Source organism: Triturus cristatus, chromosome 6 (assembly GCF_964204655.1).
Source record: "Triturus cristatus chromosome 6, aTriCri1.1, whole genome shotgun sequence".
Classification (NCBI taxonomy): Eukaryota; Metazoa; Chordata; class Amphibia; order Caudata; family Salamandridae; genus Triturus; species Triturus cristatus.
Window position 1 is genome coordinate 1,082,099,254 of NC_140589.1, and position 22,582 is coordinate 1,082,121,835.

Consider the following 22,582-nt stretch of genomic DNA (forward strand, 5'->3'; position numbering starts at 1 on the left):
GCTGAATTCTTGATCCGGAAGACCCACGAGGTGCAGAACCTGCATCTCCCCCGAAGACTCGTCCAAGCACATCGCTCGTTCCCAGGTACAGTGAACTCTCTATCGGACTCGGGGTCCGCAACGTTCTGATTTCCCCGTATCACTGTATCCCGGGTGCACTGCGCATCATCGTGACTGGACCGACTCAACCGAACCCTGTGAAGCGCTTGTGATCGAATAAGTTACCAAAGACAAGAACAGTGCCTAATTATCATCTTGTGGCTTCCATTTCGCAACCGTTATTGATGGTCTTGTACATGCCTGCGTAACAAAGAATCTTTTATATAAAGCATCCGTATTTTTGATACAACTTACGCCTGGTGTCCGTTTGTGGGGGATCGTTGTGGTTTACTGTGTGTGATCATAAATGCTTAACTGACTAGCGCCCTGAAGTTTAGCCCTGACTGCTCGCGCCACACTACCTATAGGGTGAGCAGGGGTTGTTCTGAAAGGGCAGTTCTCTCGCCCTGAATAGAAGAAGGGACCACTGCTTGTCACAAGTACCTACCTGTGCCAACCAGAGGTTCCCCACTCTAACAGTCATAAAAAGGACATTCAAGCGGAGAGGCTCGTGGCCAATATATATGGCCTAATGTGGCACCGCGGGCGCCAGTTCAGACAGGGTCACGCAATTTTATCTCAATGGGAAGCTGATACTCCAGGATACATTGCCAACTTTCGGCTGGCATATCCTAAGAAGGGTATCATCTGCTGCATTGGAGCAGTGTAGTAAATTACAGGCGTGGCTTGTTTTTATTTCTCTGACTCTTGCTTTGTCTACGAATGTAAATCATTTTGATCATTCCTTTATAAAGTATATAGGCAAAAAAGTATTCGTCAGTACGCTGGTTGTGCCCCACAAATAAGGACACCCCAGACAGAATCCACTGGGTAGAAAAATAGGGATCACATGTGAGTTTAAACTTTAATTACTTGGTTGCATTGTCATTTCCAGGTTACTACATATAAAATAATGCAAACACCTTCAAAAACACTAAACGCAGCTGTGATACATTACTTAAGGACACTTAAAGGGTGCTAAAACAAACAGCTTCATAAGTAACAAACATTTCCATTACAACGGCCAATAGCTCTAACTCTAAAAAGAAATGCGAGACCTATTGCATTGCAAATGCTTGTTTAATCATTTTACCATCATTACATGGTGCTGCACAGGAACAACTCAAGAGACCAGCATGCACATAGCAGAGCATGATGTAATAAGCGTTCGCGGTGGGCGAAACCTGGTAGTGGCTCAGGCATGACTTTATGGCGCGTGCGCACTGGCATCGCACGTCTGTCACTAAAGCATGGCTACTTTGGCTAGTACTTCCGTGGAGCTGGGTTTTGCTGAGCCGGTATTGGAAGCGTGGCGACTTCTCAGCCCACAGTTCCCCAGCAAGGTTGGCGGGAGACCAGCGTGGCTGGGTGAGGTAGGGCTTCCGGGCCCCGAGGCGCTGGCTTGTGGAGGTTGTGGACGTCCCTGTTGTTTCCTGCTGCAGTTGTACGCGCCGAGCCAGGAACCGCGCGCCTTCCACCGCAGCCTCTTCGTATTCTGCTGCCGCGATCCAGCATGCCACCTGCCCGGGAAGTCGCCGCCCTTCCATGGTGAGGAGTAGATCAGGGGAGGGATACACGCACTTCAGAGGTTGGGCGTGATCGTTGTAAGTGAGGACAGGAAGGTGCCTCCTACCAGGGGCAGTACGCAAGCTGCTAGGGATCCGAGACGAATCGCAGGCATTCACTCGGTGCTGCGAAAACATTAATAGAATGCATTATTCTAATCCTTGATGTTTGACTCCTATCGGGGTTGTATGTTGGATAGCCTATACTGGAAATCTTGAAACTGGTATGTTTGAAATAGGGTTGCCAGATGTGTCCATGTAATGGGGCACACAGGATCTATTTAGTTGGGCTGATACGGAAACTATTCAGAAAATTGGCATATTTAACCAGCTCTCTAACCCTACTCCGTTTTGCCACCTCATTTAGAGGACGGGAAATCACTTAGTTTCAGACAGTTCAAATCATCAAAGTCTGATATGCTATTTGCAACTTTTGTTGGAAATTTAGAAACTAGTTCTAATATTACTAAACATATCTCGTGTCAAGCAGATCATTTTCAGATCCGTTTAGAAAGCTACACATAAATGAAATTGCGCTGTAATAGAAGTCAGCACTATTTGATTTATACCTTGGATTAGATAACTAAACTCCCAAGGAAGGATCTGACTTCCCTTCAGTTGTCCTGTTACAGGTGGACTGCACCTATGTAAAATAGAAACGTCACTGTCTCATGTCAGCAATGAGTAGCCCATCAAGTCCTGATGTTGCTTTAGTATTCTGGTACTCATAGCCTTGCATTTATAACCGGAAAACGTCTAGCACTAGAATACAATTAGAAAACCGACATGACATGAGACAACTTGTGAGCAGTTGGCAAACTAAGGATCTCCTTTTGGCTTTCTGCACTGCACTGAACACTATTTACAGTTATTAGTACGCAGCTCATTAATCGGGTATGTTTGGATTCCTACATATCAAATAGGGAACCAATCCCCCAGATAGAATCCATCTCTGGCTGCAGTTGGACTAAGCGCCAGAGGACAACTTGAGGGGAAACTTCCGGCTGGCACTAAAGGGGCCCGTGGATAGATCCTATATGTAGATCTGAGGTCACCATGGAAGAAACCCCAGAGTCTAGAATAGTGGTCTGTCACAGACATTTTCTGGCAGTATGAACAGAAACTGGACTTCCTTAAACTGACAGCGGCGGACGACCTCCATTTATTTATGCTATGTCCAAGAATCGCATCATATTGGAACTCTGTTTGTGATTTTATATGTGAAACAACCGGGGCACGGATTTCAGTAAGTCCTCGCCTTATTTTCTTTGGATTGAATTCCGAAGCAGAAGTCCAGCTCTCAGTGAGTAACAAACATAAAGTTTGTATTCTATGTTATCCTTCTGGCGAGACGCGAGATCTGCAGACTATGGAAATCAGAAAGTCCGCCTTGTTTTTCTGAGTGCCTTAGAAATGTTATATATACTAGTGAGTCGGATTTGGCATGTGAAATTACAAGTGAAGAGAAAATTTGGGCTCCGTTGGTAAATTGGAGAAATATGACAACGTGAGTCCTATGATTAAGCCAATTATGCTGTCGGCTACGGATTCTCCTCTTGGTGGTCTCACAGTAACAAGGAGATGGAAGTGGATACAGCTATATACTTGTGTTTTTTTTTTTTTGTTTATTGACATTTTCAAGGAAATGATATGTTACAACTCAACAGGCCAGCATAGTATCAACGCTGTATAGGAATTTAATTAGTCACAATCTATACGATACATAAACATCTGTAATAGCGCCCCCTCACTTGTCCTCATCCAATGATAAAAATGCTTATCGTATATTCACAAAACTGTAAGCATCAGCAGAAATCAATGAACAAATTAAGTCCACATTATACAATTCCACATGGAGGGTCCAGTACATCACCGACTCAGTCTATTAATTCCATGAGCTCAGGGGGTTTGTGGAGGAGGAACAGACTCCAAAGCAGATGACAATCTACATCCCATCACACCAGTGCCTCAGTCTGAGTTTCACCCATATGTGCCTCCTCATTAGCTTCTTGTTGTTTCTGAGCCCAGGTCCGGAATGGTTCCCAAATATTTTGAGGCCTAGAAGTGGAGGGCATAAGCTCCCAAAATGTGTTTAGCTGCGTGTGACCATATGTAACATCTGCAAGCCACCCCATAATGATATACTTGTGGGTTAATACATCTGACTGTCTCATGGGTTATCGGACAAGCCCCTCGGGTAAGACCCAGATGGATCAGAGTACACCCCGACAAAAGTGTTGGCGGAATGAGGACAAAAAAAAAACTGGACCTCCCTCTTCTCAGCCTGTGCACCACTACCCCACTAGACAACTTCAAATAGGAGCTAAAACTATTTCTGTTAAGAGAGACACCTTATGATCTGGTTTTAAGATACCTTAACTCTAAGTTTCCCTTTCAATTCTCTTCTCATGCTCCCCTTTCCTCCTTTCCAAACAAGCAAGTTACATTTGGTGACACCTTTTCTAGTGGATATTCTATCTAACTATGGATTCCTCATCTTCTAATACTCCTAGGTGTCAGACTGGATCTGGAAAGGTTTCACTCGCAATGCTCCCACACGCCTCTCGGCGACGCAGCGCGGCTCCACATTGACTCCATACCTCCCCGAAAATGACAAAGCGAGCTGTATATAACTGCCACTCCTGAGTGCTGGTGTTAGTTTCTTGCACACCTCTTTCTGTGCTCCGTGACACACAGCATTAACAACTGGAAGTACCAGTGTGCAAATTGTTAACTTGGAATCTTTTTAGATGTTATAAAAGAGGCCACTCCACAAAATGGGGAGGACGGAGAGCAATGAGGAATCTGCGGTCAGATAGAATATCCTCAAGAGAGAGCTTTGTGAAAGGTAAGTAACTTGTTCTGATGGAGACTTGTAACCACAGATTTCTCACACAGGAATAATTACCAAAGCAGTACCACCCTAAAGTGGATGGTATAATGGAGTGGACTCAGACCAAGAAGTCCAGCAGGCCCGCAGCCTAGCAGATGTCAAGGACAGGTGCTCTGAGTGCCAGAACTGAGGTAGCAGCCTTAGTCTTTTTGGAACTGACTCTCGGTCCTTCCGGAGGCTGTTTTTTGGCCAGGTCTTAATGCAGAGGACTGTCCACCTCAGCTGAGTCCTCTTCTGCACAGACTTCCCTTTTTTTGCCCGAAGACCCCCACAAACAGCTGATTGCCCACACGGTGTTCTTTGGTACGATCAATGTAAAAGCTTAATGGGGGTTCGAAGTGGTATTGGGCGGTTGCAGCTATAGTGCCTGCAGTTCACTCCCGCAATGAGCTGAAGTAATTGCAATGAGAAAACCTGTCTTTGAGGTGAGAAGATGCAAGGAGCAGCAATTCATTGGCTCAAAGGATGCACACATGAGAAACGTCATGAACAAGTTGAGGGTCCCATTGTGGCATCTCAAAGGGTTGGGAGGGAATGATGTGTGTTAATCCTTCAAGAAAACTTATTACAGCAGGTGAATTAAACAAGGACAATTGGACCGGCAAATGCAAAATGGACGAAATCACTAACAAATGATCTTTAATAGTGCCCAACGAAAGACCTGGCTGGTCCACTGACAACAGTAGCAATAAAACATCTGACAGTCCAATTTGTAAAGTGCCTGTCTTATGAACTCCACAGCAGCCCACAAATTTGTCTCAGTGGTTGAAATAAAGTGACTTCATAGAAGGTCGCCTGGCAGCAAAGATGATATCCTTAACTTCAGGTGACAGATCAAACAAGATCAGCCGCTTATTCTCAATGCATGGAGGTTTATATTATGCATATTTGTATATAGGACCCTGTCTTGCCTCTGTGACAGAAGATCCTACTGTAGTGGAAGCCTGATCAAAGGGTAGATTCTCATGGGCAGAAGTATCAGGTACCACATTCTTCAGGGCCAATCTGGATCTACTAGGATTTAGCTCTGGTGTTTCAGATCTTTTTCTGAACTCAGGGTAGGAGGTGGGTGGTACTCTTATTTAGTTTCCTTTTAATTCTTATACGGGGCATCACTTAGTAGTAACGGTGAGGCATTTAATTGAGAAACGTCAAAAGACCCATATGATCACTGTTAGAAATGGGATTTCTGGTTGGCTGAGGCTTGCGCCAAAGCCAGGCAGAAACCACCACTCTAGTCAGGGCTGGGGAGTTACACGCCAAAGAAAACCCCTGCTCACCCCCTTGGTAGCTTGGCACGAGCAGTCAGGCTTATCCCTGAGGCGATGTGTAAAGCGGTTGCGCGCGCACCCAGCAACAACACCCAAGGCCCACCACAAAGGAAACTCCACACAAGGTATTCTATAAAAATAGCCTTTGTATTATAGCAAAACATATTAGATAACAAATATATACTTTACAAAGTGCCACTGGTACGGGTAGAATTTACAAGGGATATGTACAAGACAGGGCCACCCGGACCACTGTCAGGAATAAGCACTTTTTGGACATAGCACGTTTTATAGAACTAGTACTTTGCAGGAATTAATACTTGGTAGAAATAAGGCTTTTAGAACATAGCACATATAATCACTGTATCACCAATTAGAAGTCATAGCGCACAACCAGTAACCACTGGTAACAGGTAATTGCCACCTACGCAACCCTAACCACTTTAGGAGAATCTCACGCAGGGAACCAGTACCACTATGCTAGGTAACACAACCTCCTAGGGATAAAAATACATCTAGAGGGGTACACAAAGCATGGTATAAATCATTTTAGGAAGGCATCAAGCATCACAGCAATGCACAGGCGCAAAAGCGCATAAGTAACAATGATCAGGAAAAGTTCCTTCTTTAGGAGATAGTTCCTTAGCAACCAAATTAAATATTCTTCTGAACACAGTTCGTTGGCAACAATGTGACCCCCACGGGAGTCACACGACGTCGAGTCTACGATATTCCCAAGGTTCGGCGTCGACCGCGAGGAGCGCTACGTCGAGCCTGGAGTTACAACAGACCCCATAAACACAGTACCTTTGGAAAATGAAGAAACGATGGTCCACGGCGTCGAGAGGTCGGCGTCGAGGTCGGCGTCGATCGTGCCTCGGAGTCGGGTCGATCTGCAGCGGCGTCGATCGTACCTCGGAGTCAGCAAGCTTGAGAGTACACACAAAGTTCCTCTCGTTCCTCGGAGTCAGCAAGCGGGAGAGTACACACAAAGTTCCTCTCGTTCCGCGGAGTCAGCAGGCTGGAGAGTACACACAAAGTTCCTCTCGTTCCGCGGAGTCGGGTCGATCAGCAGCGGCGTCGAGACGGGGTCACTTGGAGCCGGGGCCGATACCCACTGCTCACTGGAGTCGATACCGGCGTCAAGACGGGGTCACTGGGAGCCGGGGCCGATACCCACTGCTCCCTGGCGTTGCTGCTGGCGTCGATCGGGCCCGGCGGCCGGCGTCGAAGGCTCAGAACACTGGAGCCGTTACTCACGATGTCGAGCTGGATTCGGCGGCGTCCGGCGACGTCGAGACTGCAGATTTTCCCTTGGGTACTGGAGACAACACTTTCCAGCAACCAGAAATTCAGTAGAGGGTGAAGTCCTTTGGCCCTGTGACTTCAACAGGAGGCTGGCACTCTTCCAGCCCTTGGAGATTTTCTTAGCAAGACTGAGAGTACACACACAGTTCCTCTCTCCTGGTCCCTAGGCAAAAATAAAGAAGCAGCTTTCAGGTTCCTCCACAGCAAAACAGCACTCTGGCAGAAAGGGGAGGCAAGTCCTTAGATCAGCAGGCTTCTTGTCCTTGGTACAGGTTTCTTTGTCAGAAGGGATCTCAAGAAAAGCAAAAGGTCCTAAAAGTCCTGGAGGTATCAGAGGGGCAAAACAGCCCCCAGCAAAGGCAGAAGGGTCCCAAGAAGTCCTGGGCCTAAAGACATGGAGCAGAACAAAGCTCCCAGCAAAGAAAAGTCCTCCAGGCAACCAGGGGCAGGGCAGGGCCCAGGGAGGCAAGCCTTCCCCTGAGCCCCAGCAGCAGCACGCCCCTGGTAGATTCAAGTCCAGAACAAGAACACGAACAAGAACAGAACAAGAACATTTTCATGGGGTCACAGCCCCTTTTTATACACCAAATCCCTTTGTTCTGGGTTCAGGGTGAGGGGGCAAACCAGTCGCAGCTGGTTGGGGAGCACCCTTGATGTGCTCAGCCCCTCACTCTATTCACTGGCAGGGCTAGGGTCGTCAGTCGCACCACAGGGGGCGGCGCCAGCATTGTGTGGGGAAAACCCTGCCCTATTCAGGACCCAGGTGTACTCCTCCCACCCATCTAGCTGCTGATCTCCCCATTCACCACTGGGTGACTCATCCTGACTCTGGGGAATCCCTAGCCCGTCACATGACATGACCAGCCAATCACGCGACAGACACACTGCACACTGAAGTGCCCACTTCCAGAAGTGGCACTTCCACACTAGGTACATGCACGCCGCACACATCATCGCGCAGCATTCACTCCCACGAGTCCGCACATACCAAACTCGGGCCTGCACACCCCACGCATCAGGAACTACTAGGGACACATACATTCCCCATGCATTCCTATGGGAGGGCAGGCCTATCTCACCACATGCACTCAGAGCACGCACGCACTTTACCCTGGGACACAGGGAAAGTGCGCAGAAACCAAGAAAGTCACCAATAAAAAGCAAAAAAAGTTCAGGGGTGAACCTGCCAGAAGGGCCAAGTCCAACAATCACTATTGTCTTTTTATGGGATGCTCGCATTACACAGCAATGCTTTCATTGAAACTTTTTGGACTGGTGATGGGCAAAGCACTCTTTTATTGATTTTCCATAGTTTGACAATCGATCAATTATGAAACAATGTTCTTTCACTGAGAGGTGGCGAATTGGAGCTTTAATGTAGCCTTAAATCTTGACTTGAACCAGGCTGTTCTCTCAGTAGTGATGTTAGGCTCCATTTGTGCTGTATCACACGTATCCTCAGACTGCCTAAATGCGTCCCATGTTAAACGTTCCTTTTTAGGATAGGTCAAGTTTATTCTCTTAATGTATTTATTATTAAAATGCCACAGTCTCGCAAATCTGGTAGCATTTATAGAAAAAGACTGCTAGTTTCCTGGTGTATGATACACAATGAATTCAAGGATGCAGCTGGTAACCTAACTCAGCAAGTTATTGGACTTCTGTTGAAATATATGGTCAACCTGTGGCTCTTGCATTCGAACCCAATCATATCTGACTCTGCCTTTCATTATCCTTAGATCAAGAAAATGTGTCCCATTGAGTTGGTTAAATGTTATACCTGTTCACAGCACTGCAAATGTCCACTTGAATGTTCACTTAAACAAAATGTGCAATATATCTCAGCATTTTGAATTTTATGGATTGTGTTCTTTTTATCGCCACTGTTGAATGTTTTAGTAATTTAAAGCAGTGGTCAGTGTTTTAGTTTCACCCCCGGCAGTGGCCTTCCCACTGCACCTACTTTTAGATGGACCGGGACCACATCCTCACAATCCATTATTTGATTCAGTAGAACCGTTTTCAGTCACCCAAGATTTTATAAAATTTCTTGGACAAGTCTTGCACTTGTATATCTCTTTTCCCGCAGACCTACAGTGGCCCATACTCCTGTGCAATTCACAAAGTTTCGATAGAGCAGGACTTGTCCACCACGATTTGATATTTTAGTAGGCCAACATTAGACCTAGTGTGAGGAATAATTTACTGTAACCAGAAAAAAATCTGAATTATTGAAAGACAATATATCCTTGGCCCATGGGGTAACACATCCCAATGACATCCTCATGAATGTTTATTCTCAGCTTTGCAGGCGATTAGATTCTATGTTGACTGATCATTCAGGAGTTTTGGCACATGTGATACCCTTGCCATTGTTAAATTATGATGTCGCCGTGGCTGCAAGCAAAGAAAAGATGCCTATCTATAGTTGGTAAAATCGAGATGCAAAAATGTTGTATGCTGTGATTATGCTACTGAATGTCCTAAATCGTACACGTACTCAAATATGGTTTTTGCATCACACAATAAAAACAAGCATTTGCAATGCAATAGGTCTCGTATTTACGAGAGTTTGAGCTGTTGGCATTGTAAATGACATTGCCTTTCATTTGTGTTTTTTTTAAAAACAGATAAATAAAGGGAATTGTCATTTACAATGCCAATAGCTTGAACTCTTGCAAATGCAAGACCTATTGCAACGCAAATGCGTTAGGAGAGAGCGTGTCCTGCCTTTTCCTGCCGGCAAGAGCAGGCAGGACAAAGCTCTTTGAGAAAATGATGCTCGGAGGCTGTAATTAAAGCCTACCGAGCAACAACACACGTAACAGGGGATGCCCTCATGGGAGGTTACAACATGGGAAAGTTGGTACTAAGAAGGGACTACTAAGCCTATTGACTAATGAAAAGCCACAGTTTACAATGGACAATGACACAAGCCAATGAAAAAAGTGGGCGGAGCTTCACATCCATACCTTCATACAGCATGCCTTGCAGAGCAGCGCATGCACTGCCCAGGTTCGACCTAATGATGCATTTTATTGACAAGTGACTTTTACCTGGTAACGTTATTTACTGCCAAGGGTAGACCTGTAACGTTGAGCAGCAAATGAGCGAGCCTTCCACCTCTACCCTTTATGCACGCTGTAGTGTGAGACGTTTCGGCTAACAAGATCAGAAACTAAAATCACGTAGAATATTGAGTTCTCCTTTCAACGACACACAACGTTTCTTTTCTGGTAAATCCGTGTTTTACACTTACACTTATGAAGGCTTGATGTATAGATTGTGGATTCTTGTTTGTCTGAGCTGAAAAGCCTTCATAATATGTAAAACATTTTTAATGCACATTTTCAAAGGTAGACTTTTTTCTGATATAAACTTTGACTCAGTTTCATATTCATGTTTTTTTTCAATTTTTCTCTCGATGAAATTAAACTAAACGCTATTGTTTTGAGTACTGTGTATATCTTACAGCTTTTTTTAAAGACTGCTTAAATGTTGACGTAAAAGATCATAAATTGATTAGTTATGGGAAGAATCTCTATGGACTGCCTGTGTCAAGTAACTCCTCAATGCACCGGAAAAGAGTAGTTAGTAATATGCCGTGAAACATTAAATCGATATAAAATGAAGGGCAAATACTGACACACTGACTTTGAGTCCGTTTATGTCAGAAATAAACTCAAACTTTGAATAGGCGCGCAGTCTGGTTGAAAAAGTATTGTGTACAAGGCTATTTTTGGGACCATTAGTACTACTTACACAGTAATATCGCTCAATACCCAGCTATAAGGTTATTTAGTAGCAAACGTTTCTAGCTCAGTCCCAAAGCAGGTATTGGTGATGCTTCAGTGAAGGAGTTAGTTCTTAGATCACACATTGATTCATAGATTTATGCATACAGTATACAAAATATGAACGAGTCGTGGAGAATATTACTGTAAGCCTTCAAACCTTTTGGTTTAACTTATAGTTGCCCCCACTCCCCATTTCTAGGATGAGCGAAACACGTCTGAACTCAAATGTAAGCATACAGAGATCGGTAATTGCTATTATTTTATTCCTCGAAGGAAATGGGTCATATTTTGCAAATCACAATACTTTAGTAATTTACTTGAAATGTTAATTAATTGCAACATTTAGTTTCTTGGCTTGAATGGTATTTTCGTAAACCAGTATTAATCAGAAGACGTTCAGAACACATCTGTGTGGGCACCTTTGTGTTAATGTTAGATTGATGTGTTTCACTTGTAAAACTCTGCCCATGCACCTCATAGGCTTCCCGCAGTGTGAGAATAACACAGAGATCATTTTCTTGTATGCTTAATTTCATGGTCACTGTATGCTTTTTAATAGTTTGGAGCTGACCTGGAGCAAAGTCCAAGTCAGAAGAAAACCAGTTTCTTGAACTAAAACAGTTCATTTAAATCCATCATGAAAGATGTGCATATAGCAAAGTCATTAAAATTTGTTTTGAAATTATGGTTGCGCATAAAGGCTAGTTACTTAAGGGCAAATTAATGAAATGATGTCTACTTGCACAATCCTTTCTCTGATTACATGTATATTTAAATTGAGCCTAGTCTATTTCAGGATTTTTCAGCTGAAAAGGAATGTCTATTGAGGATTCTTTTCTTGTTTCAGTTTTTAGAAATCAGCTACAGCGACGGAATGATACGTACTCCTATGATCCACCACCAGACAGCCCTCCTCCAGAGGGAATAGCTTGCAGCAGCCTGAGGCTAAAATCTGGAGCCCATTTGTGTAGGGTTTGTGGCTGTATTGCACCAAAAGCATGTTCAAAGTGCCACTCTGTTCACTACTGCAGCAAAGACCACCAAGTGGCTGACTGGAAGTTTGGACATAAAAAATTGTGCTCCATTCAGACAGGTAAGTGTGACTTAATTTAGACCTCTGAACTGGGCGTAGTTCCATGAAAGTGAGAGTCCGGATTGAAACTGAAAATCCCAACAGTTTATATTTATCCATTACCTGCTTTAAACAAGTGGAGGAGGTGTTACCAAATTTCTCTTAACAGGGTTGCGTCTGTTTGTTAAAGCTGCACTGTAATAAATTGGGTAATTGGTTGAGGGAGGAACAAACAGCACTCTAGCAACAACCACAGTCCTTGTCAGGATGAACCACAAAAGTCACTAAATTAACATGTGCTTAACCCTCCGGTAGCTTGGCACAAAGTAGTCAGACTTTTTTTTTATGACAATGTTTTATTGTGTTCTTGCAATATACGAAACACAAAACATGGCGGCCACGAGCTGAGCGGTCGCGGCACCTCTCCTATGTGTGGAGCCCTTTGTTTGAGCCTTTTGTCCGATGTTATGGAAAACTAATGCCGATTTTCTTGCGGGAAAAGCGAATGGAACCTTAGAGATTGCGACGGCGTCTTTTTAACGTGAAGATCCGTATTTTCTTTTTCCCCGCTTGCTCGATGCAAACTTGGTGCTGAGTTTTCCCGAGGATTGTTTACGGCTCCCTTACTTATCGATGTGTGGGCTTGGTTCCGGGTTTTGCTTTCAGCCCGCTGTCCCCCCTCAGGCGTTCCTCGCTGGAGCCTGGCGTCCCGAGAGCTACGACGCACGCGAGGCGCCTGTCTCGGCTCCTTACGAGGTAGGGGTCTGTTTGGGGGCATCGTGGAGTCTGCTGATACGAGATGGGTCACCCTGGAGGGGTCACTGAAGGGGGGGGTCAGAGGTTTTGGGGGGGTCAGAGAAACGGATGCTAGCCTTTCTAAAGGGGGGGCCATATCAGACCCTGAACCTGTTACTACAGTTACTTCTCCAAATCTCAGACCCAGACGCCAGGGGATGCAAGTTAATTTACACGACCACCTGGAAGCTAAAAAATTGAAGAGAAGGGGGAGGAAAGCTGTATCTAGAACGTCAATAAAACTACAATCCAAACAAAACTCTGTTAGTAAAGATCAGACCCAGCCGACGCCAATAGGCTTGGAGGGGACATCGATTCCTACAGGCGTTCCGGTAAGAAAAGAAGGGCAGCCATCATCATCCGTCCTAGAGGGGACGGTTTCACGAAAAACAAGGGGCGTTAAAAAACAGAAAGCCCAACAAGGTGGATCCATAAAAATAACACCCTCTTTAAGGTCCTATTTTAAAGTGCTTCCCCAAATTTTGGAGCTGACTAAAGGAGATTCTTCTCCTACTAAACTAATGGAGGTCACTCACGATCTTATTTCTCCTATATTCCCAGGTTCACGGGCCCCGTCTCCCCTAGGGGCCTCCAATCTTGAAAAGTTGATACAATCAGGACAGGGGGAGATTGAGTTTTCCTCTCAGTCTTCGGTCAATACTATTGAACTTCATCAGAGCACAAATGGACCAGGCGATCCAAAGATGCGGGAAGATCACCATATATTAGATGACCATCCAGAGTATTCTGTTGGGGAAATGCTTAGGGCTTTATCCCAGGATATCAAACAGGGCTTTCAAGTTTCTACAGCTAACCAAGTTGAAATTAGAACCGTCTGTGAGACGCTTGGTTCAAAAGTAGATCTTTTAGACACTAGAACACTTCTACTGGAAGAAAATGTCACTAACCTTACAGCTAATTTAGAACTTGCTGAGACTGAAATAAAATCCCTTAAATCAAGCGAGGTAGCATTATCTGAACGTCTAGAGTCTTTAGAGAATTATGCTAGGCGAAACAATCTCCGAATCCTCAATGTCCCCGAGGATAGAGAAGGAGGTGACCTCAAACAGTTCATTGTCGCCCTATTAAAAGAAGCCTTGGGTTCTGAGCCTTCAGATGAGATGATATTTAAGGACATTCAGCGAATACACAGGGATCCGTTCCGCAGAAACTTGCAAAGGCAGAAGCCTAGAAAGATTCTAGTTAATTTCCAGACATATGCCCTTAAAGAACAAATCCTCACTTTAGCACTTAAGCAAAAATCTTTAACCGCAAAGGGTTTCACCTTCCAAATAAGATCGGACTTGTCAAGAATCACTCTTGAAAGGCAATGGGAGTTGGGCAGAAGATTAGATGGTTTTAGGAAACTGGGCGCAGTAGCCCAGCTGAAATTCCCTGCAACCCTAAAAATAATGTTTAATAACAAGATGCACAACGGGAGGACAGTTATGGCAGCAGATGCACTTCTGAAAGATTTAAGCAAGTATTGATGTTCTAGACATTTTAATCATCTTAGACATCCAAACGGCAATGAATATAGGAAATGCACACATAATTAAAAAGTTAAGTAGTTAAGGGCCACACATGGTTAGGTGCCGAACACTGGACCAGGTCCAGATACTAGGGGGTGGGGGGGGTAAGGGAGGTAGCTGGGTCACTGGGGGTTGGGGTAGGGATGGGGTTACTTGGGAGTTGCAGGGTGGGGTGTTGCAAGAGGAAAAAATCTGAATAAAAATGTCCTCCTTCTCAGCCGTAAAACGCTTTCTTTTTTTGTGCGGCAGCTATAAAAAATGGAAAATAAAAAAAAAAGTGCACATTTGTATCACTGTTTCTTTTTTGATTTTAGGCTAATTGGGTTGATGGGACTGCATATAGTTTTGGCAGTTTTTCTATGAATACAATTCATGTTCTCTCCTGGAACGTTAATGGTCTGCGCACTAATCCTAGAAAACATAGGATCTTTCAATATATACGAGATAGTAGTGCGCGGATCATCATCTTGCAGGAGACACATTTAATTGAGCATGAGATATTAGCCGTAGCCAAGAAGGCAAGATGTATTGATTTTGTTATCTGTACTACACAATCAGTTAATACAAGAGGGGTGGCAATCCTGGTTAAAAAAGCTGCACAAGCGACTCTTAGATCATCAGCGGTTGACTCAAGTGGCAGATGGGCTATCGCAGAACTTTAGCTGATTGGTCTGAGAGTGACGATTGCAGGCTATTACGGTCCGAATCAGGATGACCCCTCTTCTCTCAAAAACTTGATATCAGCCTTGTTGGATTTCCCAGAACCAGTTATATTCGCCAGGGATTTCAATATAGTACTATATCCATTAGTGGATAAATCCACAAACAGTCGTGCATTAACTTCTCAAAAAACAAGGGCTTGTCTTATGGGTGCAATAAAACAAATGGGGTACTCAGATATATGGAGGGTTAGGTCGGGTCTTAGACGTGAATATTCATTTCGTAACTATAAATATAAACATCAATCTAGAATCGATTTTATACTTGTCAGCCATACACTGAAGAAGATGGATAAAAATAAATCCTACCTCCCCTCCCATCTTTCTGAACACTCGGCGGTGAGCTTGGTTATAGAAAGAGATGCGGTACCTATGCTGAGGACGTGGTCTATGGACCGGTAACTATTGGCATTAGATGATGTCTCACTCGCCCTCCGTAGAGAGACCAAAAGTTTTATGGTGAGGAATATAAATACTGCTTCAGTGGTTAATGTATAGGAATCATTCAAAAGCTTTCCTGAGGGGGAGTATAACTAGTATTTTGGTCCATAAAAACAAAAAATATAAGTAAGACATTTCTGAGATAGAGAGCAAAATAAAAGTTACACAAACATTGCTCGACATACACAATCCGGGTTCTCTTGAAGGAATACAAGCTAATTTACGAGATCTTAAGGGGCAGCTCGAAGCTGTACTGAGTTCACGATTAATGCAAAGGTGGGAGGCCAGTAGAATAGCCCATTTTGAATATGGCGAAGGTGCAGGGAAACTTCTTGCTTGGAAAGCAAAATCTGACCAAGCAAGAAATCATATTAACTCAATCTTCAAGGATGGTACATCCTATACTTCTGATGTGGATATCAGAGGGGTGCTTCATTCCTTTTTTCAGGAAATGTATAGGGAGGATGGAGACTTAGATCATTTGAAAATTCAGTCTTGGTTAAGTAATATAAATGTCCCTGCACTAAACCCGGAACAACAAGCGGTGTTAGATCAACCGGTTACCCAGGAGGAGGTTTATAAAGAAATAATGAGGCTGAAAAAGGGTAAGGCAGCAGGTCCGGACGGTCTTCCTTCTGAGATATATAGGTGTATTGTTAAGGAAGTCGTTCCGGTTCTGACAACCCTATTTAATCAAATCCTTCAAGATGGAATGTCGCCCCTGCCGTCTTGGAATAATGCAACCATGACCCTAATATTAAAGCCGGGAAAATCACCTGCAAGCTGTTAATCATATAGGCCAATTTCTATACTAAATGCGGACTATAAAATTTACGCCTCTATAATGGCTACTAGGCTTGGAAGAGTTGCAGGGGTTCTTTTACATCAGGACCAAAAGGGCTTTGTTGGGGGACGTCATCTGTCAGAACTGACCTATGATCTGATTGGGGCTATAGATCTGGCCTCAATGTGGTCTCTTCCTCTTGCAGTGATGACCCTTGACGCCGCGAAGGCCTTCGACAGGGCCAATTGGTTGTTCCTGTCGGAGGCCTTGCCAAAGTTTAAAATCGGTAACAAGTTTAGGCGGTCTATTGCACTCCTATACAGTAAACCATCGGCTAATCATTTTTATAAATGGCTCCCTTGCAGAACCCTTTGAGATCTCTAGGGGTACGCGTCAGGGCTGTCCCCTTTCCCCATTACGGTTTGATCTATACATTGAATCTTTCGCCCAAAGGTTGCGAGATGAACACAGAGTATCCTCTTTTAAGTATGGGGAACGGGAAAAAAAAAGTGGCTCTATATGCCGATGATATTTTGATTTTCACGTCAGATCTGAATAGTGCTTACCCCGCAGTCATTGAGTTGGCACAAGAATTTGGTATAGTATCAGGTTATAAGGTAAACACTTCTAAAATCGAAATAATGGCATGGAACATGCAGATTCAGCATCAGCTTCCCCCCCTGAAAACTAATATGATATACTTGGGTATATACATTCTTCAAGACATAGATATGATTCCTTCCTACAATTTAACACTGGTTGCAAGAGAAACCCGGAAGCTAATGAATTCTTGGGCTTTACTACCCTTATCTATACTGGGGCGAGTTAATTTAATTAAAATGTCCATTCTGCCTAGATTTACTTTTCTTTTTAATTCTATTCCTTTATTTTTTGACACTGTCGCCTTGACTAAATTACAAAGTGAATTCAATACATTTGTTTGGGCTACCCGACACTCCAGGATAGCCTGGAAGAAAATTAGAAGGCGTAGGGAGGTCTAGCAGCCCCTGACCTACAGCTGTATGCCTGGGCGTTTCAATTTTCCCACTCGCGTATGCTACTAAAGCTACCTACTAGTAAGGGAGCTGGTACTATGTTTTTGGCCATGTTGAGAGGCTCTGGTATCCCAGAAGTTGGTTTCTTTTATAAATACGGCGACCCTAAGTTCTTCCAAAAAGTCAGGTTGAAGGTACTACAGGGGTTGGTAAGAATGTGGGTCAAGCTGAGGGTTTCGCAGAAGTTGGGATATTTTTCTAGTAGTGCTCCAATTTGGAACTCTCCTGGGACTCCAGAATGTCTGTTAGACAGTCTATCTTTGCCCCTTAGGATGGCTGGAATTGAGAGGTGGGGTGATCTGTTTGTGGATAGCACATTAGTTCCCTGGGAGGTTCTGAGGGAGAAAGTAGGTCCATCTCTTTCTAGATTTAAATATCTGCAACTAACCAGCTGGGCTTCCTCAGTTGAAGTTTTCCGAAATAAACATCTACTGGGCAGTAGAATCCAATTTGAGCATTTGATTTTGCAAAAATCTCCAGCAAAGAAAGAAGTTGCTTTTTGGTATCAGTGTATTATGGAAGAGGAGGATGGTGAATTTCAACTACCAATATTACTCTGGGAGTGCTGCATCCCACAACAAGATCTACAGTCATTATGGTTAAACTCTTGTAAAATGTTGTGGGACATTGTAAAACCAACCTGGCTCCGCAGGAACCACCTCTTCACAATTCATAGAGCCTATTATACACCTCAGAGACTAACAACATTCTCAAATGGTCCACCAGTTAGTTGTGAGAGGTGTGGGGAAATCGCAGCATCAGATATACACATGTTTTTGAATTGCCCAGCCCTTGCAGATTTTTGGGAAAGGGTGGGCAATACACTTTCATGGTCACTAGGGATACAAATTGCTATCAATTTACCAATGCTTATCTTCGGCCTAGCAAATATTCTGGAAGGCCCATCCAATAAACTCCTATTCTACGCAATTTTTCTTGCTAGAAGAGAGATTTGCATTAAATGGAAAGACCCTCTACCACCTACATATCAAGGCTGGCTGATATCTCTTTTGAGGGTCTCCAGATTGGACCTTTCAAGGGCAGGAAACAAGAAGAAGCGAAACTTCTTGAAACTATTGAAATGGAGCTAAGTTTTATTCCCCCCCCCCCCCCCCCCCCCCCCCCTAGTCCAAGGATTACACAGCCCTCCCTCTCTGGTATACCCTCAACTATCTTTAGGAGGGTACGATTGAGATGTTCCGGCATTTAAAGCCGAGTTAAGGGCCTCCCAAGAGGGCGCTGCCTTCAGAACTGTTTGATTGAGAAAACACCGGCAAACTGTGCCTTATCAGGTACAAGCTTGCAGATCCAGTGTACTGAGACGGTGGAATTTTCTCTGTATCATCAGTTTGGGTAAGCCTAAGTGGGTTGAGAATGAGGACAAAAACAAAAACAAAAAAAAAAATATATATATATATATATATATATATATATATATATATATATATATATATATTTTATTGTAAGTAAATGTAACTTTATTTCAGTAGAAGACCATAAGAGCAATATAAAACAGTTAAAATGGACCATTCCCAAAAATTTATCACAAAACCTAATTAATTTACAGGATTGACGTTAATATAACAGAAAATATAGTGACTTGAGACACCAGGAGCAGCATAAGCGTCTCCTGGGCTGCCTTAGCGCCCAGTGTTACTGTCTCCTAGTCCCGGTAACAATATATGAACTTACATGTCAACCACTATTTCTTCAGTCAGTCAAATAGAATCAAAATACAGAAGTTATGATAAACGTAGCTAAAATGAGGGCAAATAAATTATTTCTATCAAAAAGCCATAAGATAGTGTGCAAAATGTGATATAATAAAATGGATCTATGGTACCATTACTATTGCAGAAACTCAAACCTTGATGTGGGTACATATTAAAATCGCGTGCAGGCCGCCTGCCTGTTACCGGCTGGGGGGACTGCAGGTTCCAGAAGCCTCTGCTCTGCTCTCTGGAGGGAGGGCCACAATGCACTATTAAAGGAGCAACAATCCCCCGCGGTGTGGGACGTGCCCTGGCCGAGGGCAGGCCCGTCCTTGCCAGGAAGAGGCAGGGCATGGCTACCCCCCTTACACGTGGTGTCCTCTAAGCCAACTCCAGGTCGTCACTTGATACGTAATGTACTGTGCCTTTTTCCCTTCCCTTTTTCAAATTGCTGGTGTTGGTCAAGGTCTGATCTCGTACTTCCCTGCCTACAAGCAAGCTGGGACTGCCCCTTGACTTGCCTTGGGTCACTGGACATTGTTATGGACTGCTCTTGTTGTCGCTGGCTGTTTTTTTTTTTTTTTATTACTCTGCTAGTTGTGGTTGTAAGTTTTCATCCCTGTCCCTGCTTAACTAAACATTTATTTGCAGACAGTCTCTTCCTCTTATCTTAAGCAGCTCCAGCCGTGGGGGCAGCAACCTCGGGCATTCACTACTTGGCACAGCTCGGGCAACAAATCCCCCCGCCTACTACCACCTTGCTGTAATATTCTGGAACTAACTTCTGGCAAGGGGATAGGTTGTAGCTGGTTACTATCTGCGTCAGCCTGCTGTCCGAAGCTGCAAATAGATAGGGAACAGAAAAACTATGGAGGGTCCCGGGTACGGTCAAATGGGGAAAGGGGAAAAAAGTCAGAAAATCATTGAAAATTCCAGGAAGTAACTGTGTCCTAGAACGTATTGATTGCATTGATAGTCTGATTAGCGAGTGCGAAGGTATCTTAGAAGCTGAACCAGCTACTCCGTCACCCTCTCCAGTTATTATTACCCCCAGTCGCCCTCCTGCTATCCCAGTGATTGTTCAAAAAGTAATTCCCAAAGAGTACCCCTCGACACAATTCGGAGGCCCCATTCCAGAACGTAAAGGTCCACTCTTCCCCCTACGACTTTTCAAGGTACTTTTAGTAGCACTATGTCACAGCTAGAATCCATCATCTCTTATGCAAATAGGTTTCCTCCTCTTTTGGACCTGGCTGGTGACCCGGAGGAAAACCGCCCCCAGCAGCCCTCTGTCGCATTCAATGCGACCTCATCTGCACCACACTTAGAATTCCAGAATACACACCAACTCATTAATACACTTAGGGCTGAAATAGGGAACATGAGATGTATGATTGAGTGTCTCCCCACCTTAGTTAAGTCCTTAGTGCAGAAGATCTTACCCCCCCCCCCCCATTGCTTTTTACATCTGTATCAGAAGCTCAAATACTATCCCCGGTTAATCAATGCATACTGCACCAGGCTAATACTGGTGTAAGGGATCCTGCCTTTTACAGGCACATCCAGTCGAACTCAGCCATCGCCCTTCACACCCAAGTATCAACAGGACCCACTGCCAAGCAACTTACTTATTCTTCTAACCCAGTGGCCGCGCAGGGTTCCCTTAGTCGCCCTGGGACTAAAAAAACTGTTCCACCAACGGGTCAATCACTGCCATGCAATGCTTGGACTCAACCGACTACCTCATGTTTGACAAAAGGAAAGGGCATGAGGGGAAAGATTCTTTGACCAACCGAGCAATCCACTCGATTCGCTATGTCAGGGGCTGTCGTTCGGTGATCCGTGATGATATTATCTGGGCACAGAGGTGTTCTTCTCCTGTTTAGACATTCAATTGCATTGAACTTGCCCTGAAAGGGACAGACCTGGCTGAAAACCTCCTCGCCCTGGAATACCAAACCTGCTCCCTCAAAACCTCCTCAATCCAATTCAAGCGCTTTATACCCTTTGAACATAACAAGATGCTTGCACCCCAACCATCTATCTACTCTAGCTTAGAAGCCACTAATTGACTCCCGAAGGAATATCATCAGCATACCGGATCTCGTGCTACCTCACCCTCTTGTGTAGATAGTTGCTTAACATCTGTGGATTGTCAGAAGTTGCCATATTCAAGGGAAGACAGACCTCTAGCAGAATTAGGTATGTGTAACGTCTCTACTAACAGCAGTAGGATGGTGGGTGCAGACCATCGCACAAGTCGCAGCTCCCAGGTTCACTTCCAGGCTCCGACTGCCCATTGTTCACCCCCCCCCCCCACCAACGCAAATGTTGTACCGCCTCTTAGCCCAGACTCCCGCCCACAACTTAGGGTGATATCATGGAATTTGGCTTGGTTAAATAGCAAAATGACACTTCCTCACTGGAACGATCTAATTGAGTGTTACGACATCTGCATTTTTCAAGAGACTTGGAGTTTGATTGCCCTATTTAAGTCTGGTTTTGTATGTTTTTGTTCACCAGCAACAACAGTAGGGAGAGGGCGCTTGGTAGGGGCTTGATTATTTGGGTGAGCATCGCTCTGGGTTGTCGGATTACTCTTCACCCAAGCTCGAGACCAGATATTTTGGGGCTAGGCATTAGGGGACCCAAGGGGGCAGCTCATATTGACTTGTTCAATGTTTATGTAAGAGGGACCATAGGTGGTAGGACTTCACCCACTATCACCCTGCTGGAAGAAAGCTTAGCCAGATGCTCACCTCATTCCAGAGTGATAGTAGCGGGCGATCTTAACAGCACCTTCGAACCATTGGACCAAAAAGACCTGGTGGGCACTGAGGCTGGTGACACCAAATGGGCTGTGTCCTCCTTAAACTTGCCTCCAGTCAAAAAATGGACACAGATGGCACTTCACCTTAACGCCCTTAATTTCGAGTCCGGCCTTATGGCAGTAATTGGCAGAACTTCCTCGAATTGGCAGGGTGCCAACACATACAACAGAGCCAGCTGCCCATCTCGGATTGACTACATTCTTCTCGATGTCGGGCTCTGGGGAGAGCTAGTGGATATGAGCGTGGGCAACACCACAGAGAGTGACCATACTCCTCCCTGTTTAAGTATGAACCTTCTGTGGGAAGCTTCATATTATCTCAAGAGCAACCCACCTCTGACACTCACCAGGGAAATTCTCCCCTTGAATAATAGCAGATCCCTAAAATGGCGGACGGTGGCCCTGCAAGACAGTAAGATCCTAGGTATACAGCATGACCAGGCAGTAGGCATATTAGAGCTCCAGTCCTTGGTTGCCAGTGAAAGTGGATTGGCTGATGCAACTACGGTTCACTCCCATACCTTTGACCGAATTAATGTTCACTTTACAGCCCCTAGATTGGACCGTAAGTCTAATAAGTCGCCAAGAGGGGGTCGCTCATGGTACACAAAGGACTGCAGACGTGAGTGAACCCTCTTGGCTGCAGCAATACGGTATGAGAACTGCCCCTGATCAGAACCGCCAGTAAGCGCTATAAGGGCACCTTGCA

At 44.5% G+C, this 22,582-nt stretch overlaps 1 protein-coding gene across 1 annotated transcript in view; it reads left to right on the plus strand.

The window, feature by feature from the left end:
- The first annotated feature begins 1,290 nt into the window (after nt 1-1,290).
- Nucleotides 1,291-22,582, plus strand: part of PDCD2 (programmed cell death 2) — a 271,283-nt gene continuing 249,991 nt past the window's right edge. Inside the window, exons 1-2 of the mRNA XM_085611955.1 lie at nt 1,291-1,647; nt 11,781-12,026. Of these exons, the coding sequence (XP_085468081.1) occupies nt 1,350-1,647; nt 11,781-12,026 (544 nt within the window). The 5' untranslated portion in view covers nt 1,291-1,349. The remainder of the gene's footprint in view (nt 1,648-11,780; nt 12,027-22,582) is intronic.